Source organism: Bos mutus, chromosome 8 (assembly GCF_027580195.1).
Source record: "Bos mutus isolate GX-2022 chromosome 8, NWIPB_WYAK_1.1, whole genome shotgun sequence".
Taxonomy (NCBI): Eukaryota; Metazoa; Chordata; class Mammalia; order Artiodactyla; family Bovidae; genus Bos; species Bos mutus.
Genome location: NC_091624.1, coordinates 27,986,313 through 28,005,850, shown reverse-complemented (window position 1 = coordinate 28,005,850; position 19,538 = coordinate 27,986,313). Strand labels below are relative to the sequence as shown.

Sequence of the window (19,538 nt, the reverse complement as noted above, 5' to 3'; positions counted from 1 at the left end):
AAAGGAGGCATTTCACGTGCTGTAACAGATCTACTGTTTTTAAAGTCTCTTTGGTGATATCTGACACTAAGGCTACTTGTATATTACATTATAGATTGTCATTTCAGTGTCTGGGCCATGAAATGTTACTAGTGTGAAAACAAAAAAGCAGAGCCTTTGGCTCCTTCAGACAGTGAAAGCAATTTGAGTGGGCTGAGTCAGATCTATCTGGAGGGAGATCTGCTACCTCAAAGGGAACCGCCAATGAGGGTTCTGCTCATGTGGCTCTTAGATTACTCCCAAAAAAGCAGTGAAGCAGTAAACCCAGCAGGCAGTGGGGTCAATCTGCCACTTTTCCAACTTCCTCAGAATTACCACCCTACTCCTTGTGAACAACCGAAACTCTGGAGAGTTATTTCCCAAGTTAAAGATACCGATGCAATTAAGGTGAGAGAGCGGTTGATCATTTCTAAAACCCGGTAACTACACTTGGGCACACAGCGCAGAAACTGATTCCTTTCTCCGTTTGGGACTTCTGCTCACTCCTCCCCCTAGTTACATCCGGACTTCCAGGTCCTGACCACCTTTCCCTCTGCAGCCGCCTCGGCCAGAGCACTGGTCCCACCTCGGGATGACTGGCCCTGTGGGACCAGGACGGGATCTCTTTGGGGTGATCAGACCCCAGGCATTAGGCCTTCTCAGATGACTGGCTCTCAAAACGAACGCTGCCTCCCCGAGTTGACGAGATCCCAAGATTGGGTTGAGGCCTCTTCAGGGTGAACCAGCTCCAGGGGATGGAACTTGGGACTCCTCAGGTGGCCGACTCCCGAGAATAAGGCCTTCTCGGGGGTGACCGGGCACAGGGACAGGAAGGGGCCTCCTCTGGGTGACCGGTCCTTGGGAACGAAACAGGGCCTCTTCGGAATAACGGGACCCGAGAAGAAGATGGGGCTTCCTTAGGGTGACTGACTTCCGGGATGAGGCTTCTTTCAGGGTAACCAGATCCGTAGGTCCGAACGCGGCCTCCTTGAGGTGACCGGCTCCGATAGTGGACGGGGACAGGGCTGCCTGACCGGCTTCCGGGGATAAGGCCGTCCCGGGGTGGCCAGATCCTGGAGCCGGGATGTGGTCCTCGGTGACCAGCTCTGGGATACCAGGAAGGGGACGAGATGAAGCTACCGCCCCGACATCTCCTGGGAACTCGCGCAGGCACAGCTGCGTCCCTTGGGCCCAAGGGCTCCTTTCCCTGGGCTGGGCCTCGCGGACTCTGCCAAGGCTGGGACCGAAGTTCGAAGCCGGAGTCCGAGTGCTGCGCCGCCGGGAATCGGCCCCTCTTCTGGTTACCGGCCCCTCAGTTCGCAGCACCGCCTCTTCCGCCCCTTCCGCCGGCCCGCGTACGTCAGCTGGCGCCGCCCCGCCCCGCCGCTGCCCGCCCGCCCGCCCGCGCGAGGCCGCCTCAGCTTGGCCTGGGCCTGGAGCGGCGCACGGCGCAGGTCCCTCCCCGCCATGGCCCTGGGAGGCGGCAGCACATGGCGGCCGCAGCGGCCATGAGCGCGCCCGCGGCTCGGCCCGGCCCCCCCTAGAGCCCGCCGCCCCGGCCCCGGCCCGCGCCACGGCCCCGCCGCCCCCGGCCCCGCCGCCCCGCCGCCCCGCGCCCGCCGCCGCCGCCGCCATGGGCGTGCAGGGCTTCCAAGACTACATCGAGAAGCACTGCCCGAGCGCCGTGGTGCCGGTGGAGCTGCAGAAGCTGGCCCGGGGCAGCCTGGTGGGCGGCGGGCGGCAGCGGCCCCCGCACACGCCGCTGCGCCTGCTGGTGGACGCCGACAACTGCCTGCATCGCCTCTACGGCGGCTTCTACACCGACTGGGTGAGCGGCGGCCAGTGGAACCACATGCTCGGCTACCTGGCCGCGCTAGCCAAGGCCTGCTTCGGCGGCAACATCGAGCTCTTCGTCTTCTTCAACGGCGCGCTTGAGAAGGCGCGGCTGCACGAGTGGGTCAAGCGGCAGGGCAACGAGCGCCAGACGGCGCAGCAGATCGTCAGCCATGTCCAGAACAAGGGCACCCCGCCGCCCAAGGTCTGGTTCCTGCCGCCCGTCTGCATGGCGCACTGCATCCGCCTGGCGCTCATCCGCTTCCACGTCAAGGTGCGGCCAGCCGGGCGGGCAGGCGAACTGGGGTCCGCGTGGGCCGGGGGCGGGGTTGGAGACTGGGGCCGGGCGTAGGTCTACGTGAATTTAAGGGGTCGCTTGAATTTAAGGGAGGGTGGGTCGGGGTTAGACTAGAGTTTGGGGGACCAGGGATGGGCCAGGGGTCTGGGCCTGAGTCCGGGTTTGGGGTCTGGGGCCAGGGTCCAGGCCTGGGTCGGAGTCTGGAATTCGGTTGGGGTCTGGGCTCTGGGCAGGCCAGGGTCTGAAGTTGGAGCTGGGTCGGGTTTGGGGGTCTGGGCGCGGGGACCGCAGGCGCCTCTCTCCTCCAGGTCTGACCTGCTGCAAAATGGACGCGCCGCCTGGAGCCCGGCCGGCTGCCGGGTGCCCGGGGTCTGGGAACCTCGACTGCACCAGGCCGGCCGAGAACCGTAGGACCAGCGGATAGCTGCAAGCTTGGAAGGTGCAGTGCCACTCGCGGAGATCCCGAGTATTCCTCCACACTTTGAAGCAGGCATATTACTAACCTGAACTTTTACGAGACGCCTTTTTCGATTTTGGAAGGCTTGAACAGCAACAGGTTTTTTGTGGGAGCAAGTGAACTAGATGGCGACAGGAAGGGGTCTCCAGCCACTGCCTACTGCTGTCACCCCGGTTCGACCTGGGCAAGGTCTGTGGAGTTGGTTTTCTCTTGAGAACGCAAGGCTAGGTCCAGGTTCCCAGTAAGGTAACAGTTTTTAGAGAAATTGTCGGGTTTTTGTGTGTTGGATTTCAAAGAATCATAGTTTGACATGATTGACATGATGGAATATTGTCGGTGCTACGATTTAGTCTGCGTGAAAAAGTCTTTGGTTCTGTGTGTCTCATGTGAAAGGAGTGGTCCAGGATCAGGCAAAGTCAGTGAATCAGAGTTTCCAGGATTTATTTCTCTCTGCACGGTAAGAACTCCACCACTTTGGGCTGTGCACTCAGGTAATCAGAGCTTTGGCTGTCCAGCATTCTGCTCTCCTTTTGGCAGAGGGCTCCTCCCTGAACTCAGGCCAAGGAGTGCTTCAGGACCTAGCAGCTAGGGCAGAGATAACATGCAAACCAGTGACCCTTGACTTGAGTGTTGATTGCTTCGTTTTTCATCGTTCTTCGTTTACAGTTCTTAAATTCTTCGTTTTATTTTTCTGAGTTTGGCCACTCTGCCTTCCAATGTGCTTATTATTCCTTTATTTCTGCTTGAACTGTGTTTGATCCCAAAGTTTGTGAAATTCGAACTTCCTGACTGCTCTTGCCTGTGCTGAGATGGTGGTGGTTAAGCCTAAAGTGATAGCGGAAGTCCCACCCCGATCCTAATGCAATTGGTGACAGGGTTTCTAAGTCTGCGGGTCGAGGCTGCTGGAAAAGCTGCTATTGGTCTGTGAATATGGCAGAGACCTAGCCTGCGTCCCTGGGGAAGATCGGGTGAGAGCAAGGGACTGCTGTTGGCATTATCTGCCCTGGAGCCAGGGCTCTCTGAGAAGTAAGACAGTGTAATTCCCCGGTGTGATCCACCTCCAGAAGATGCTTTGAGTGTTAACACTTTTGTCTTGTACAAAGATGGAAACTACTTACTACTGAAAAGACGATGAGCTTTTTAGTCAAATGGCTTTCCAAGGAACATCATAAATTTTACTTAGGATAAGATTCAGTGTTTGAACATGGTCTCTATCTTTTGAAAGAACTGCTATCTACTTTTTTAGTTGTAAAATTTCTTGATATTTGTCTTTGCGCCCCTATAAATGTCTCACCTGCTAGGTGCTTAGAATTTTGAGTAAGAAACTAGAATTAAGATCATTACTTCCATTTAGGTTTCTGGACTCAAGATATAATTGAGTGTATAATCACTTTGCTTTAGATAAACTTTGAATTCCTGATATAGAATCACAATATAATGTTAATTTTACAGTTTAATATAGTAGTGACTCAATTAATTCCCTGGTGTACACTTACCAGGCAGGCTCACCTTTTTGGAAAATGCCTAAGAAATTTAGCTGCTAAAAATTTCTCAGCAGCCAAATGAGAGGTCAGGAAGTTTTGGTATAGTGATCTGAAAAGAAAAAAAAAAAGCTTTCTGTTTCCTCATTGAAGAATCAACTACTCTCCCTTGTAGACTGCCCTCTCCTTTTCAGATGTAATTCTGATAAACTTAGTTACCTGTTTCTAAAGTCAGCTTGAGAAAAGGGTGCAGAGGAAAGTCTGCCATAGGCAAGCGCACCATTAATAGCAAGAAGTGACACTTTACAAGGGAGAAGATAGAAAATGCTATAAAAAGCACACGTAATTCTGAGGCATCTTTAGAAACAAATGAAACAACCCTATGTACTTCAGTAGCCCCTGAGGGGTAGTATGGTTTACTCCATGAGGATGGTTTGGGGGAAAATGTATGTTCAGCATTTTCTAAGGAAGTGAAACAGCATATACTGTTTTTTAGAAAAATGCCTATTAAAATGGTTAAGTGAATTAAAACCATGATGGCATATCACTACATACTTGTTAGAATGGCTAAAATAAGTAATTCCGGCAATGCCAGAATGCTGGCAAGAATGCTGAGCAACTGGAATCGTCCCACATGGCTGGTGGGAATGCAAGATGGTATGCCACCCTGAAAGATAGCTCCCTTAGTTTCTTATAAGATAGGTTTACCATAATGATCCAGCAGTTGTACTCCTGGGTGTTTTCCTAATGAAACTATTATTCACAGAAAAACTATACTTGATTGTTCGTAGTAGTTTTGTTCATAATAGCTCAAACTGGAAGCAAGCAAATATCCTTTAAGAGGTAAATAGTTAAGCGATGGTACCGTGCAGTACTACTTAGCAGTAAAAAGGGAGAAACTACTGATACACACAAGGAAGCCAGGCTCAAAAGGTATGATTCTATCTGTATGACGTTCTCTTGCAGATAAGGCTGTAAATGGGGACCAGATGACAGGTTACACGAAGATGTGAATATAAAGGGACAACAAGGGAGAGCTTTTTGAGGTGATGGAACTGTTCTGTAGCCTGATGGTTGTGGTGGTAGCATGGTTTTAAAATTGTAGAACTATACATCAAAAGTAAATTAAAGTTAATTTTGTTGTATAATTTTTTTTTAAATGAAAAAAGGTTAAGTAAAAATTGGCAAAGCAATTTACACAAGCATCTTACTGTATATAATGTTGGGCATATGAAGCATTTTTCTTATAAAAATCTACCATTGTATTGACCTCCAGGGTTCTGTAAACTGGCAGAAAGGCTTAATTTCCTGTCAGCTTTGCTTTGAGAAATCTTTTTTGGCTTAGAGGAGTATGTCTTCACTAGAGTAATAATTGTATTTCTTTAACCATTAGAAGTTGGCCCACACATCAGCTAATTTTGTTCAGGTCATTAAACTGCCTGGCCTGAATTTGGCTTCTGTTCGTTACGAGGAGCATTTCCTCTTGTGTGCCTTGAGTCATCATAACCTTTGAAACTTAGTGAGGACTGATGTTTACTTAAAAATCTTGGTGGCATTAAGTTCCTGGAACTTTCCTAAATGTTTCTTCCTCAAGACTTGTGGTGGTGTTGGTGTGCAGGTTTATAATGAAGTCCTTGTATATTCACTGAGATCTCTCGTAAAGCCAAGTTGGTGTTTTAAGTCACTGGAAGAATGTGAGATTAGGCTGTGGCCTGAGATCTTGTGGTGATGCTCTTTCTTTGTGTCCTTGATGGGGGTAGAGGGACTACTCTGTAGGGGTCCAGTTCCATGCTAGGTTCTCTCTCATGGTGCTGTCTCTTTTAGCCCTCAGTGTTTTGTTGCTAATTTTATATGGCAAGAAATGGGATTGCTGATTGAGCAGTGTCTGGGGCAAGGTAACCAGTAACCTCTTTAAGAGGGAAGTAGTGTGCTGAAGTCAAAGTTCAGTTTCATTGTGTAAGAATGCTATAGGGGTGTGCCTACCTGCAGTTCACTCTCAGGTCAGATCTGATAGCAAAAATGCTTTTGCTAGATAGCACAGTTTCTATCCAGGAGACACTGAAAACTAGCAATATACTTTTATTCTTAAAGATCACTAAGCTCAACATTCAGAAAACTAAGATCATGGCATCCGGTCCCATCACTTCACGGGAAATAGACGGGGAAACAGGGGAAACAGTGTCAGACTTTATTTTTTGGGGCTCCAAAATCACTACAGATGGTGACTGCAGCCATGAAATTAAAAGACGCTTACTCCTTGGAAGGAAAGTTATGACCAACCTAGATAGCGTATTCAAAAGCAGAGACATTACTTTGCCAACAAAGGTCCGTCTAGTCAAGGCTATGGTTTTTCCTGTGGTCATGTATGGCTGTGAGAGTTGGACTGTGAAGAAAGCTGAGTGCCAAAGAATTGATGCTTTTGAACTGTGGTGTTGGAGAAGACTCTTGAGAGTCCCTTGGACTGCAAGGAGATCCAACCAGTCCATTCTGAAGGAGATCAGCCCTGGGATTTCTTTGGAAGGAATGATGCTGAAGCTGAAACTCCAGTACTTTGGCCACCTAATGCGAAGAGTTGACTCATTGGAAAAGACTCTGATGCTGGGAGGGATTGGGGGCAAGAGGAGAAGGGGACGACAGAGGATGAGATGGCTGGATGGCATCACTGACTCGATGGATGTGAGTCTGAGTGAACTCTGGGAGTTGGTGATGGACAGGGAGGCCTGGTGTGCTGCGATTCATGGGGTCGCAGAAAGTTGGACATGACTGAGCGACTGAAATGAACTGAACTGAATTGATCAGGGAATACTTAGAACTCTAAGTTGACCACATTATAAGTCAAACCAGCCATCCATTTAAAATACTCATTTAAAATTACCTATTTTCTTCAAGTGTGCCAGTTTGGTGACTGGTTTATTTCATTTAGCCTAATGTCTTCAAGGTTCATCCATATTATAACACTGGGTCAGAAGTTCCTTCCTTTTTTCTGTCTCTGTTGTGTGGATGAACCACATTTACGTCATGGATTCTTGGGTTACTTTCCCCTTGGGCTATTGTGAAATAGCCAAGTGAATAGCACTGATGAATAGTGCTCCTGTGAACACGGTTGTGCAAAAATCTTTTGGGAGTCCCTGTTTTCAGTCCTTTGGGATATGGACCCAGGAGTGGGATTGCTGGGTCATTTGGTATTTCTATGTCTCAAGGAATCACCATACTGTTTTCCACAGCAGCTCCCTATGTATATTCTATATATCATATATTATCATAGTAGTTTTAGTTTTAACGTTAATGTGATCGCTACATTATTCAGCAATTTTGCTTTCTTTATAAGTATATAAACAGTCTTTTGCTGTCTGTACTTACAGTTCTGATTCTTTTTAATGCCATGGTGTTCCATAATTTATCCATCTCCTACAAATGGTATGATACATATGCTTGGTGGGTCCAAGAGTGTGCACATTTTAAAAGCCTTACAAAACTATGGAGGTAACTTTGCCAGACCTTGAGATTTTTCAAGGAAGTCAGAAGTCCAGATTTTTATTTGAAATCATCCCATTTAAAAAAACACCTTTGAGCCAAGCAAAATGTACTCCAGGCTAGATTCAGCTCTTAAGACACCGATTTGTGACTTTAAGCACTGATATTTATCAACAATTACCACCCATTTCTAAACCCCCCCCCTGCACCCCGCTTCTGGCCTTTTTTACGATTAAAGTTAGACTTATCAAAGCCCACTGCCTCTTCCCTTCTGCCTTGCTGAACCCTTTTTGTTTATCAAAGCACTTCCATTTCCTGGAATGAGTTGCCGTTTCCTTCTCCAGGGGATCTTCCCAACCCAGGGATTGAACCCACATCTCCTGCACTGCAGGAGGATTCTTTACCACCGAGCCACCAGGGAAGTCTATATGTGCATAGTATCAGCCTCAAAAGAGATAATATTGGGGTTTATGAGAAGAGTATATAACAGAGAGGGCTTCCCTGATGGCTCAGTGGCAAAGAATTGTGGGTTCAATCCCTGGGTTGGGAAGATCCTCTGGAGAAGGACATGGCAACCCACCCCAGTATTCTTGCCTGGGAAATCCCATGGACAGAGGAGCCTGGCAGGTTACAGTCCATGGGGGTCTCAAAAGAGTTGGAAACGACTTAGCGACTAAAAACGAAACTATGCACGTACTTTTTCAGCTTTTGAGAGATTCCAGTGCACCCTTTTACTGTTCTTAAAGACATGAGCAGCTAGTTTAGCTAGTTTTATATACTTGGAGATTATTTCTACAATATCCAATTCAGCACACAAACTGATTATTTTCATCTCTCATCTGGCCTCAGATTACTCACCTCTAGTGACTGTTGTAATTTCACTTTAGCTACCCTGGAGTTTGTTCCCCATGATTATCAGGAAGAATGATAAGACTTCAAACTGCATGCTCCCCCGCCCCGCCAACCTGAGCACTACTGATGTATCCTTCATTCTTTTTTCACTTTCCACAATTTTTCCTTCTCCCAGTCTGTTCTGGTTTCACTTTTAGCCCTAACTGGTTTGAACCTCATGGTTACCCACTTCAAAGTTACACTTAACCACCCTAGAATCATCTTTGGCATTTTTATCATTCCATCCTCCACTCCCTGCAGTATGACACGTCAGTTCTAGCCCAGCAGCCTCTCACACTTTTCTTCCTCGTTTCTAGTATCCCCAACATGTGAACTCACCAAATTTACCGAAAAGGCATAAGTCCTTGCAAACGTGCTGGTGGGTTGTAAAACCGAATTATTGGGTGTTTATTGGCATTTAAAAAGTTGACACAGAATAAAATAGAATAAAAAGTAGAATACAAGACATATACTAAGGGTAAGTATCATTATATTAAAGTGTGTCTTTACTGTGGGTGGTCTCTGGATCGCCTCTGGATCTGACTGGGCCCCCACGCCTGGTGTCAACAGGGGAACTCCTCTTGTACACAGTGTCAGAGCAGCCTGCAGGGTCGTCGGGTGAGTCACTCCTGGCAGTGACTAGAACGGAACCCGTAATCCAAACTTACTATTTAGGCTTTTAGACCCTCCTGCAGTCTGAGTCCATTCTACCTTCTGTCACATTCACAGTTCTTCTATTATACTTTTAAAATGCTCCCAACCAGACTGTTCACTGTTTCCTGACTGATGTTGCTCCCTCTTGTCTACCCCACTTTTGCTTGTTAGAATTTTACTTCTACCACAAAGCCCATCTCAAAAGCTTTATTATAGCTACCTGTGTATGTATCTCTCCCACTAACTATAAGCTACTTGAGACTGGGGACTAATTTTACTCCTCCTTTATGTTTAGTATAGGCATTCAGCTTGTTAATCATATATTTGCCTTGTTCTATTTATATAGGCAGACGAATGTAATTATTTTCTTTTAAAACCTGGATCAATGGCCATTAAGTAAGATTTATTTTCTCACCTTAAATTTCTTATACTCTCTTTTCTGACTTGTTCCCAATGATGATTCACTCTCCCTTTAGCAAATATTGAGTGCCTGTTATAGGCCAGGCATGAAGGAGTGAATATAACAGAAACAAATGGAATTCTTTAAGGCGTTTAATGGAAGCTGGGGCTCCTTTTCCCCAGTCAGTGTTTGGAACTTTCTTGGATGCCATAGGACAGTCTGTTTAGTCAGTGAAGAGTAGTGAGTGGTTCTCAACTGGGGCTGAGGACTGGTGGTTTTGACAGTGGGTAGAGACATTTTTGATTGTCACAACTGAAGGCATTTCAGCTGCAGGCTAGGAATGCTGCTAAATGTTCTACAATGCACAGTTCAGCCCCGCACTAAAGAATTGCCCATTCCCAAATATCAGCAGTGCCAGTACTAGGAAATCCTGGTGATAACAAGTCAGAGAATTCTAGGCTTTGGGCCTTAGTGAAGCCATAAAGTGTTTGAAACAGGAAGAGAAGTAATTAAAAAGAGTTGCAACTTAGTTTTCTAAATAAGATACATAAATATACGTACCTTCTCTCTAATATATTTTTAGACCCACATTTTGTTTTATACAGTGAGAATTCATACAGTGGACAGGAATTAATTAAAACATACTACACATTCCAGTCTTAGTATGAAATTGACCACAGGAATAAATGCCTTGTAATATGAAGAGGAGTTACTTTTTTAAAAAGTTGAGATGTAGTGGGCATTCAGCATTATATTAGTTTCAGGTGCACAGCATAATGATTCGTTATTTTTATATATTTTGAAATGATCACCCCGGTAAGTCTAGTTAACATTCATCACCATACATAGTTATTCTTTTTTTTTCTTATGATGAGAATTTTTAAGCCTTCTCAGCAACTTTCAAGTATACTCTGCTTAGTCTCTCAGTGGTGTCCGACTCTTTGCAACCCCATGGACTGTATGTAGCCCGCCAGGCTCCTCTGTTCATGTGGATTCTCCAGGCAACAATACTGGAGTGTGTTGCCATGCCCTCCTCCAAATAGAGATGACCCTTGAAGAGCACAAGTTTGAACGGTGCAGCTCCACATATATGTGGATTTTTCCTCAATAGTAAATATTACAGTCCTACAACCAAATCTGTGGTTGGTTGAATCAGTGGATGCAGAACCACGAATGGAGGACTAACTATAAAGTTATACACAGATTTTTGACTGTGTGGAGAATTGGTGCCCATAAACACCTCCCTTCTGGTTGTTCAGGGTCAACTATAACTGGAAGTTTGTCCCTTTTTATTTCCATTACCTATTTTCTCAACCCTTACCCTAGGAAAGTGATGCTTTAGGATTTGGAAAGTTAATTTTCCAATGGATTTATAGGAAGAATTTTATAAATAGAACAATTAAATGTATTAATCAGAGTTCAGATAGAAATACTCTAAAATCCTGCAAATGTCTCTGTATAGCTGACATTGTTTGTTTTTAACTTATGTTTATGTTTTCCCAAAGAGTCTGCCTAACAACAACATTTTCTCTAGAAAGTCCTTTGATGAATGACCACCGTTACGCAGTCCCCTTTGCGAGACAGTGTTAGCAGAAAGATGGTAGAAAGTTTGTATTCAAACCCAGAGTCTTGTCATTTCCATAGGTAAGTAGTCTCAGCTTGGTTACCTGGTGCAGAGGCTTTATCTTTGAGTAAACCCTTTATGCTGCTTAATTTAGGAGTCGTGTTGAAGAATAAAAGGGGTGACTGCTTAGGGTAATTGGTTGAAGTTAGCCATCATTTCTCCCTTCTTATACGTGACTTCTATCAAACCTTGTTTCTAGGCATCTTAGAACTAGTGTAGAGTTGAATTTGGCACACTGATTTATCTGCAAAGGTGATGGTGAATCTGTAAAATTAAGGATCTGTGATCTAGAAGCGTGTTTCTTTTGTACCCTGGTTACTTGCCTCCCACTTGTCTCTGGAATAAATTTATTTCCTTGGAAAAATCGAAGCTACCCTGTTGATATTAGGCTAAGTATTGTGGGGAGATATACTGAAAGGGATATTACTGGAGGGTTGAGTTTTCATGGCTCTGGAATGTACTGTTCATCTCCATGAGCAGGAGTGCCAGCCAGTCCAGACAAGGAGGGCCTCACTTGACTGCTTGGATAAGCATAGGCTCCATGGGTTTTCAATCTCCTGTACTTATGTGGGGGCTTCCCTCGTGGCTCAGACAGTAAAGAATCTGCCTGCAGTTTAGGAGACCTGGGTTCGATCCCTAAGTTGGGAGGATTGCCCTGGAGAAGGGAATGGCTCCCCACTCCAGTATGCTTGCCTGGAGAATTCCAAGGACAGAGGAGCCTGGCGGATTCTCATACATGGGATTGCAAAGAGTTGGACATGACTGAGTGACTTTCACCTTCACTCCTGTGAACCATGCCTGTGTACTTATGTGAGCTATAAAATTTTTAAATAAAAGAGTTTGCAGGTGTCACCCCCGTAAAATAGATTGCATCAATCTGAGATTCATTTTTCTAAATTCCAAAACTTGAATTTTGATGTTCTGAAACTGGATTTTTAAAAAGAATAGTATTGCTAGGAGTTAACGGAATCATTAGATTAATATAGCAGGCTGAATAAACACTGAATACAAATGATGTTGGTATTTCTACATTCCTTTTATCATTTTATTTTTTATTTTAAAAATTTATGAAGTTTAACTTGCATTTCTTTTATGACATTTACTCTAATTTTTTTTTAAGCAGAGAAAGAAAAGAGTTTTATTTTGAATAAGCATTGAACCAGATTGCAGTTGCATCACAGACAACATGCTAAAGAGATTGCAAAGAAGAAATCTCACCCTTTTATGTAAGCTGGCAGATATCATATGTTACATATATATTGTCATTACTCAGAGGAAAGATAAAACTTCTCTTTTGACAAGTAGGAAGTTATGTCTTGGCACCAAGTGCCTAGGTTTCCTGAGAAGACAGGGAGATGGGGTGCCACTCTCTTTTTATCATTATATATTTTTATTGTTTAAATTGTGATAAGCTATGTACATAGCAAAAGTTTTACCATCTTAACTATTTTTAAATGGAATTAAGTACAAACTTCCCTTGTGTATATGCAGATGACTGATTCCAGGATCCCCCTCAGATACCAAAATCCAGAGATGCTCAAGTCCCTGATGTGCAGTGACATAGTGCAGTGAGTGCAGTCAGCCCTCCGTATCAGTGGATGCGGAACCACTTCCACACTGTCATGCAGTCGTCACTGCCGTCAATCTTCAGAACTTCCTCGTCTCTCCCAAGTGAAACTGTGCTCGTTGAGCACTAACTCCCCGTTCCCCTCTGCCAGCCTCTGGCAGCCACCGTTTTACTTTCTTGTTTCCATGAATCTGACTACCTCATGTGAGTAGATCACACAGAATTAATTTTTTTAACTGCATTTATTTCACTGAGCATAATGTCCTTGAGGTTCATTGTATTGTAGCATTTGTCAGGATTTCCTTCCTTATTGAGGCTGAATAGTAATGTGTTGTGTGGATAGACCCATTTTGCTTATCTGTTCATCTGTCAGTGGACACTTAGGTTGCTTCTACCTCTTGGCTATCATGAATAATATGGCTGTGAAAATGGGGGTGCAGATATCTGTTTGAATCCTTGCCTTCATTTCTTTTGAGTATATGCCCACAAATGGAATTGCTGGTTCATATGATGATTTTATATTTTGAGATGTGTTTTACCGTTTTCCTTAGCAACTGCATCATTTCACATTTCCACCAGCAGTGTGTGAGGATTCAGGTTTTTCCAAATACTCGCCAACACTTGCTTACTTCTCTTTTTTTTATAGTAGCCATCTTAATTGGTGTGAAATCATATCTCTTTGTGGTTTTGATATACATTTCCCTATGACTAATGAAGTTGAGAATCTTTTCATGTGCTACTCCCTTATTTTAAAAGAAATTGCTTTTCCTTGCTTTTAAGACCACTGTAAACAATTCTTATAGAATAACCAAGAGCTGTATAAGGTAAAAAACTTTGTTCAGCTACAATTTCAGATTTCCTGAGGAGGAGAGATTTACTTTTAGAAACATTGCTAATGTATGTCATGACACTGAAATTGCTCTTTAAACAACAGTAAAATCTTCCACCAAATTGGCACTGACTTTCATGTTCTCACTTTTCAGCTCAACTTGTTTAGTTCAGTCACTCAGTCGTGTCTGACTCATTGTGACCACATGGACTGCAGAATGCTAGGCTTCCCTGTCCATCACCAACTCCCGGAGTTTACTCAGACTCACGTCTATCGAGTTGGTGATGCCATCCAACCATCTCATCCTCTGTTGACCCCTTCTCTGCCTTCAATCTTTCCCAGAATCAGGGTCTTTTCCAGTGAGTCAGTTCTTCCCATCAGGTGGCCAAAGTACTGGAGCTTCAGCTTCAGTATCAGTCCTTCCAATGAATATTCAGGACTGATTTCCTTTAGGATAGACTGGTATGATCTCCTTGCAGTCCAAGGGACTCTCGAGTCTTCTCCAACACCACAGTTCAAAAGCATCAGTTCTTAGGTGCTCAGCTTTCTTTATAGTCCAACTCTCACATCCATACATGACTACTGGAAAAACCATAGCTTTGACTAGACGAACCTTTATTGGCAAAGTAATGTCTCTGCTTTTTAATATGCTGTCTAGGTTGGTCATAGCTTTTCTTCCAAGGAGCAAGTATCTTTTAATTTCGTGGCTTCAGTCACCATCTGCAGTGATTTTGGAGCCCAAGAAAATAAAATCTCTCACTGTTTCCATTGTTTCCCCATCTATTTGCCATGAAGTGGTGGGACCAGATGCCATGATCTTAGTTTTCTGAATGCTGAATTTTAAGCCAACTTTTTCACTCTCCTCTTTCACTTTCATCCAGACGTTCCTTAGTTTTTCTTCACTTTCTGCCATAAGCGTGGTGTCATCTGCATATCTGAGGTTATTGATATTTCTCCCGGCAATCTTGATTCCAGACTGTGCTTCATCCAGTCCGGCATTTCGCATGATGTACTCTGCATATAAGTTAAATAAGCAGGGTGACAGTATGCAGCCTTGATGTACTCCTTTCCCGATTTGGAACCAGTCTGTTGTTCCATGTCCAGTTCTAACTGTTGCTTCTTGACCTGCATACAGATTTCTCAAGAGGCAGGTCAGGTGGTCTGGTATTCCCATCTCTTTCAGAATTTTCCACAGTTTGTTGTGATCCACACAGTCAAAGGCTTTGGCATAGTCAAAGCAGAAGTAGATGTTTTTTTGGAACTCTCATGCTTTTTCAATGATCCAACGGATGTTGGCATTTTGACCTCTGGTTCCTCTGCCTTTTCTAAATCCAGCTTGAGCATCTGGAAGTTCTCAGTTCACATACTGTTGAAGCCTGTCTTAGAGAATTTTGAGCATTACTTTCCTAGCATGTGAGATGAGTGCAATTGTGCAGTAGTTTGAACATTTTTTGGCATTGCTTTTCTTTGGGATTGGAGTGAAAACTGACCTTTTCCAGTCCTGTGGCCACTGCTGAGTTTTCCAAATTTGCTGGCATATTGAGTGCAGCGCTTTCACAGCATCATCTTTTAGGATTTGAAATAGCTCAACTGGAATTCCATCACTTCCACCAGCTTTGTTTGTAGTGATGCTTCCTAAGGCCCACTTGACTTCACACTCCAGGATGTCTGGCTCTAGTGAGTGATCACACCATCGTGGTTATCTGGGTCGTGAAGATCTTTTTTTGTATAGATCTTCTGTGTATTCTTGCCACCTCTTCTTAATCTGTCTTGCTTCTGTTAGGTCCATACCATTTCGTCCTTTATTTGTGCCCTACTTTGCATGAAATATTCCTTTGGTATCTAATTTTCTTGAAGAGATCTCTAGTCTTTCAGCTCTATTGTTTTTCTCTATTTCTTTGAATACATCACTGAGGAAGGCTTTCTTATCTCTCCTTGCTATTCTTTGGAACTCTTCATTCAAATGGATATATCTTTCGTTTAAATGGGTATCTCCTTTGCCTTTAACTTCTCTTTTTTTCTCAGCCATATGTAAGGCCTCCTGACAGCCGTTTTGCCTTTTGCATTTCTTTTTCTTAGGGATGTTCTTGATCCCTGCCTTGTGTATGGTTTCACAAACCTTCATCCTTAGTTCTTCATGCACTCTATCAGATCTAATCCCTTGAATCAATTTGTCACTTCCACTGTATAGTCATAAGGGGTTTGATTTAGGTCAAACCTGAATGGTCTAGTGGTTTTACCTACTTTCTTTGATTTAAGTCTGAATTTCGTAATAAGGAGTTCATGATCTGAGCCACAGTCAGCTCCCAGTCTTGTCTTTGCTGACTGTATAGAGATTCTTCATCTTTGGCTGCAAAGAATATAATCAGTCTGATTTCGGTATTGACCATCTGGTGTTGTCCATGTGTAGTCTTCTCTTGTGTTGTTGGAAGAGGGTGTTTGCTCTGATCACTGCGTTCCCTTGGTAAAACTCTGATAGCCTTTGCCCTGCTTCATTCTGTACTCCAAGGCCAAATTTGCCTGTTACTCCAGGTATCTCTTGACTTCCTACTTTTACATTCCAGTCCTGTATAATAAAAAGGACATCTTTTTTGGGTGTTAGTTCTAGAAGGTCTTGTAAGTCTTCATAGAATTGTTCAACTTCATCTTCTTCAGCATTAGTGTTTGGGGCATAGACCTGGATTTCTGTTTTGTTGAATGGTTTGCCTTGGAAATGAACTGAGATCATTCTTTCATTTTTGAGATTGCAACCATTCTGAGTACTGCATTTTGGACTCTTCTGTTGACTGCGAGGGCTACTCCTTTCCTTCTAAGGGATTCTTGTCCACAGCTGTAGATATAATGGTCATGTGAGGTAAATTCACCCATTTCCATCCACTTTAGTTCACTGATTCCTAAAATGTCGATATTCACTCTTGCCGTCTCCTGCTTGACCACTTCTAACTTACCTTGATTCATGGACCTAACATTCCAGGTTCCTAAGTCAAATCTACAACTGGGTGTTGTTTTTGCTTTGGCTCCATCTCTTCATTCTTTCTGGAGTTATCTCTCCACTCTTCTCCAGTAGCATATTGGGCACCTACTGACCTGGGGAGTTCATCTTTCAGTGTCCTATCTTTTTGCTTTTTCATGGTGTTCATGGGTTTCTCAAGGCAAGATAACTGAAGTGCTTTTCCATTCCCTTCTCCAGTGGACTATGTTTTGTCAGAACTCTCCACCATGATCCGTCCGTCTTGGGTGGCCCTACATGGCATGGCTCATAGTTTCATTGAATTAGACAAGGCTGTGGTCCATGTGACAAGTTTGGTTAGTTTTCTGTGATTGTGGTTTTCATTCTGTCTGACCTCTGGATAAGGATAAGAGGCTTATGGAAACTTCTGATGGGAGAGACTGACTGAGGGGGAAACTGGGTCTGCTTGAAACAGCTCTACTTGAGTAGGTAGTAAATAGCCTGAATAAGTCTTACGCATCTAAAACCTAGCGTCTAGAATTCTTTGGATAAAGGTCAGAGCCTGATTTTTTTTTTCCCCCCTCAGAATTTAGCTCAACTTATATCCTCTTCTGTTCAGGTTAAGTTACATCTTTTAAATCTGGCAGTTGGTTGGAGGATGTGTCACATTATCCCCTGAGCTGAAAATTATTCTAAAGAACGACATAGGGTATTTTTTCCTTTGTGTTAGAAAATCTAAGAACTTAGGTCCTGCATGAAAAGCATGAAGAAGCAGATCCTTTCTCACAGAGCTTACTAAAAGTAAATAGTAGCTGACATTTGTTGAGTGCTTATTGTTTGTGAATGATTCTGAGCTGTTTATGTGTAGTAACTCATTTAATCATCACGGCTACCCTCTAAGGTAGGGGAGTACTATTATTTTTACAGATGAAGAGATGGAAGTACAGGAAGTAGGTAGTGGAGTTCACCTACCTGGTGCCAGAGATACAAAACCTCACTGTACAAGTGCTTCTTCACTGGAGATTAGGAGTAAGGAACAGTGTTACTTTTTCATTCTTACTGGACTTTCCCCATAGCTGCTTTCAGCATTAATAAATAAATACATTTGCAAAGTAGCTTGAGAATTCTTTAGTCATTATTCTTTGTAAAAAATAGTGAATTTTTGATATATCTGCCTTTTTAATAATGAAAATTAAAACTGTTGAGATAAAAAGATTTACCTAAGATTCTGTGGCAAAAATATAGTAGCATAAAGTTACCCCTAGCTAAATATGAAGTACTTCATTGGGACCAAATATAGGGCGCTTTGCCAACTACTGAAGATCTTGAACATGAAGATCTTCTACTGAAGATCTTGTATACACTGTGTTTCTTGGTGACGCCGTGTTTCTGGGTGGAGAGGTGAGGTGAGATGTTTGGTGGTTCCCAGCCTGGTTGTGATACCAAAACACGTATCAGAAGTCAACACTGACTGCTCTATGCTGTGTACACAGGAGCTCCAGGGTTTCACACCCTTGATCTGGAGTCGCATTTTGATGCAGTGGTGATGGCAGCCATGGCAAAGATCAGTCAAGGCCTAGTGCCTTTTAAGGTGGTGGGTGGTCTTTGGTTCCTAGCCTGGGGTTTTCTGTAAGAAGGTATGCATAATTCCAAGTCTGGCTCACTCTGACAGGAGGCCTTAACCCCTTCTTTATCACCTGGAAGTAGGTAGGTCTCAGGGCTTAATTTTTTAGCTTATTTTATACTCTTTGGGAATTCAAATTGAAATAATCTTCCCAATTGTATTTGATAGTTTTTACTCATTTCTAAAATAAGAATTAAGAACTAGACACAGCGTGTTCATTAAACATCATGTGCCCAGTCTGAGCCAGGAGCTGGAAGGCTAGGGAATTGGAGAGACAGACAGAGGGACAGGGATAGAGCAGATAAGACGGGAAACGGGAGAGGGAGATGTTCGGACCAGAATAGAGACACACTCAGAGCAGAAAGAACAACAGATACCTGTTAGACCCTGATTCTCAGAAGCTTAGTCTCTAGAATTTAATTTTTATTTTTAATTAAATAACTGCCTCTCAGGCTTTGTTTTGATACAACCCAGGCATTTTCCTATCTTCACCCACACCTTGCATTGAGTCTTCTTTTCATCCCATCCAATTCTCTGCCCCAGATTCTTTACCAGGCTCTTTGATGTGAGTCTTGAAGAGTTGTTCACTGGACCTCTTACAGGTATTCTTGGTTGTTGGATTTTATCCATCCATTCATAGGTTTATGCCATCTGCGTTGGGCTTTCCTACCTCCCTCAGTTGGACTGTCTGGGGACCCAGAGTTATGTTTTCATATGATAGACTCTTGGAGACTTTGCCTTTCATGCCATTCAGTGCTTTGTTCCCCTGATGAAATAGTTTAAAACAGTCTCCCAGTGTCTTGCAGACTTTTTTTTTTTTCTTTTAAAAATAAACTTACTTGGGAATAATTTTGGTTTATAGAAGAGTTACAAAAATGGTACAGAGAGTTCCTAAATGTCCTTCACTCAACTTCCATACATGTTAACATCCTAGTTAATAGTTTAAAAGTATTAAAACTAAAAAAATTAACATTGGTACCTCAGATATGCAGATGATACCATTGCTAATGGCAGAAAGCAAAAAGGAACTAAAGACCCTCTTGATGAGGGTGAAAGAGAAGAGTGAGAAAGCTGGCTTAAAACTCAACATTCAAAAAACCAAGATCATGGCATCTGGTCCCATCCCTTCATGGCAAATAGATGGGGAAAAAGTAGAAACAGTGGCAGATTGTATTTTCTTGGGCTCAAAAATCACTGTGGATGGTCACTGCAGCCATGAAGTTAAAAGATGCTTGTTCCTTGGAAGAAAACCTATGACAGACCTAGACAGTGTATTAAAAATCAGAGACATCGCTTTGCCAACAAAGGTCTGTATAGTCAAAGCTATGGTTTTTCCAGTAGTCATGTATGGATGTGAGAGTTGGACCATGAAGGCTGAGCACTGAAGAATTGATGCTTTCTTATTGTGGTGCTGGAGAAGAAACTTGAGAGCCCCTTG

At 43.6% G+C, this 19,538-nt stretch overlaps 1 protein-coding gene across 2 annotated transcripts in view; it reads left to right on the top strand.

The window, feature by feature from the left end:
• The first annotated feature begins 1,412 nt into the window (after positions 1–1,412).
• The window catches only part of FAM120A (family with sequence similarity 120 member A), a 115,866-nt gene continuing 97,740 nt past the window's right edge, over positions 1,413–19,538 (top strand). Inside the window, exon 1 of one of the 2 annotated variants that reach the window (XM_070375252.1) lies at positions 1,413–2,125. In XM_070375252.1, the coding sequence (XP_070231353.1) occupies positions 1,652–2,125 (474 nt within the window). In that variant the 5' untranslated portion in view covers positions 1,413–1,651. The remainder of the gene's footprint in view (positions 2,126–19,538) is intronic. The other variant, XM_014480148.2, reaches the window with a different exon arrangement.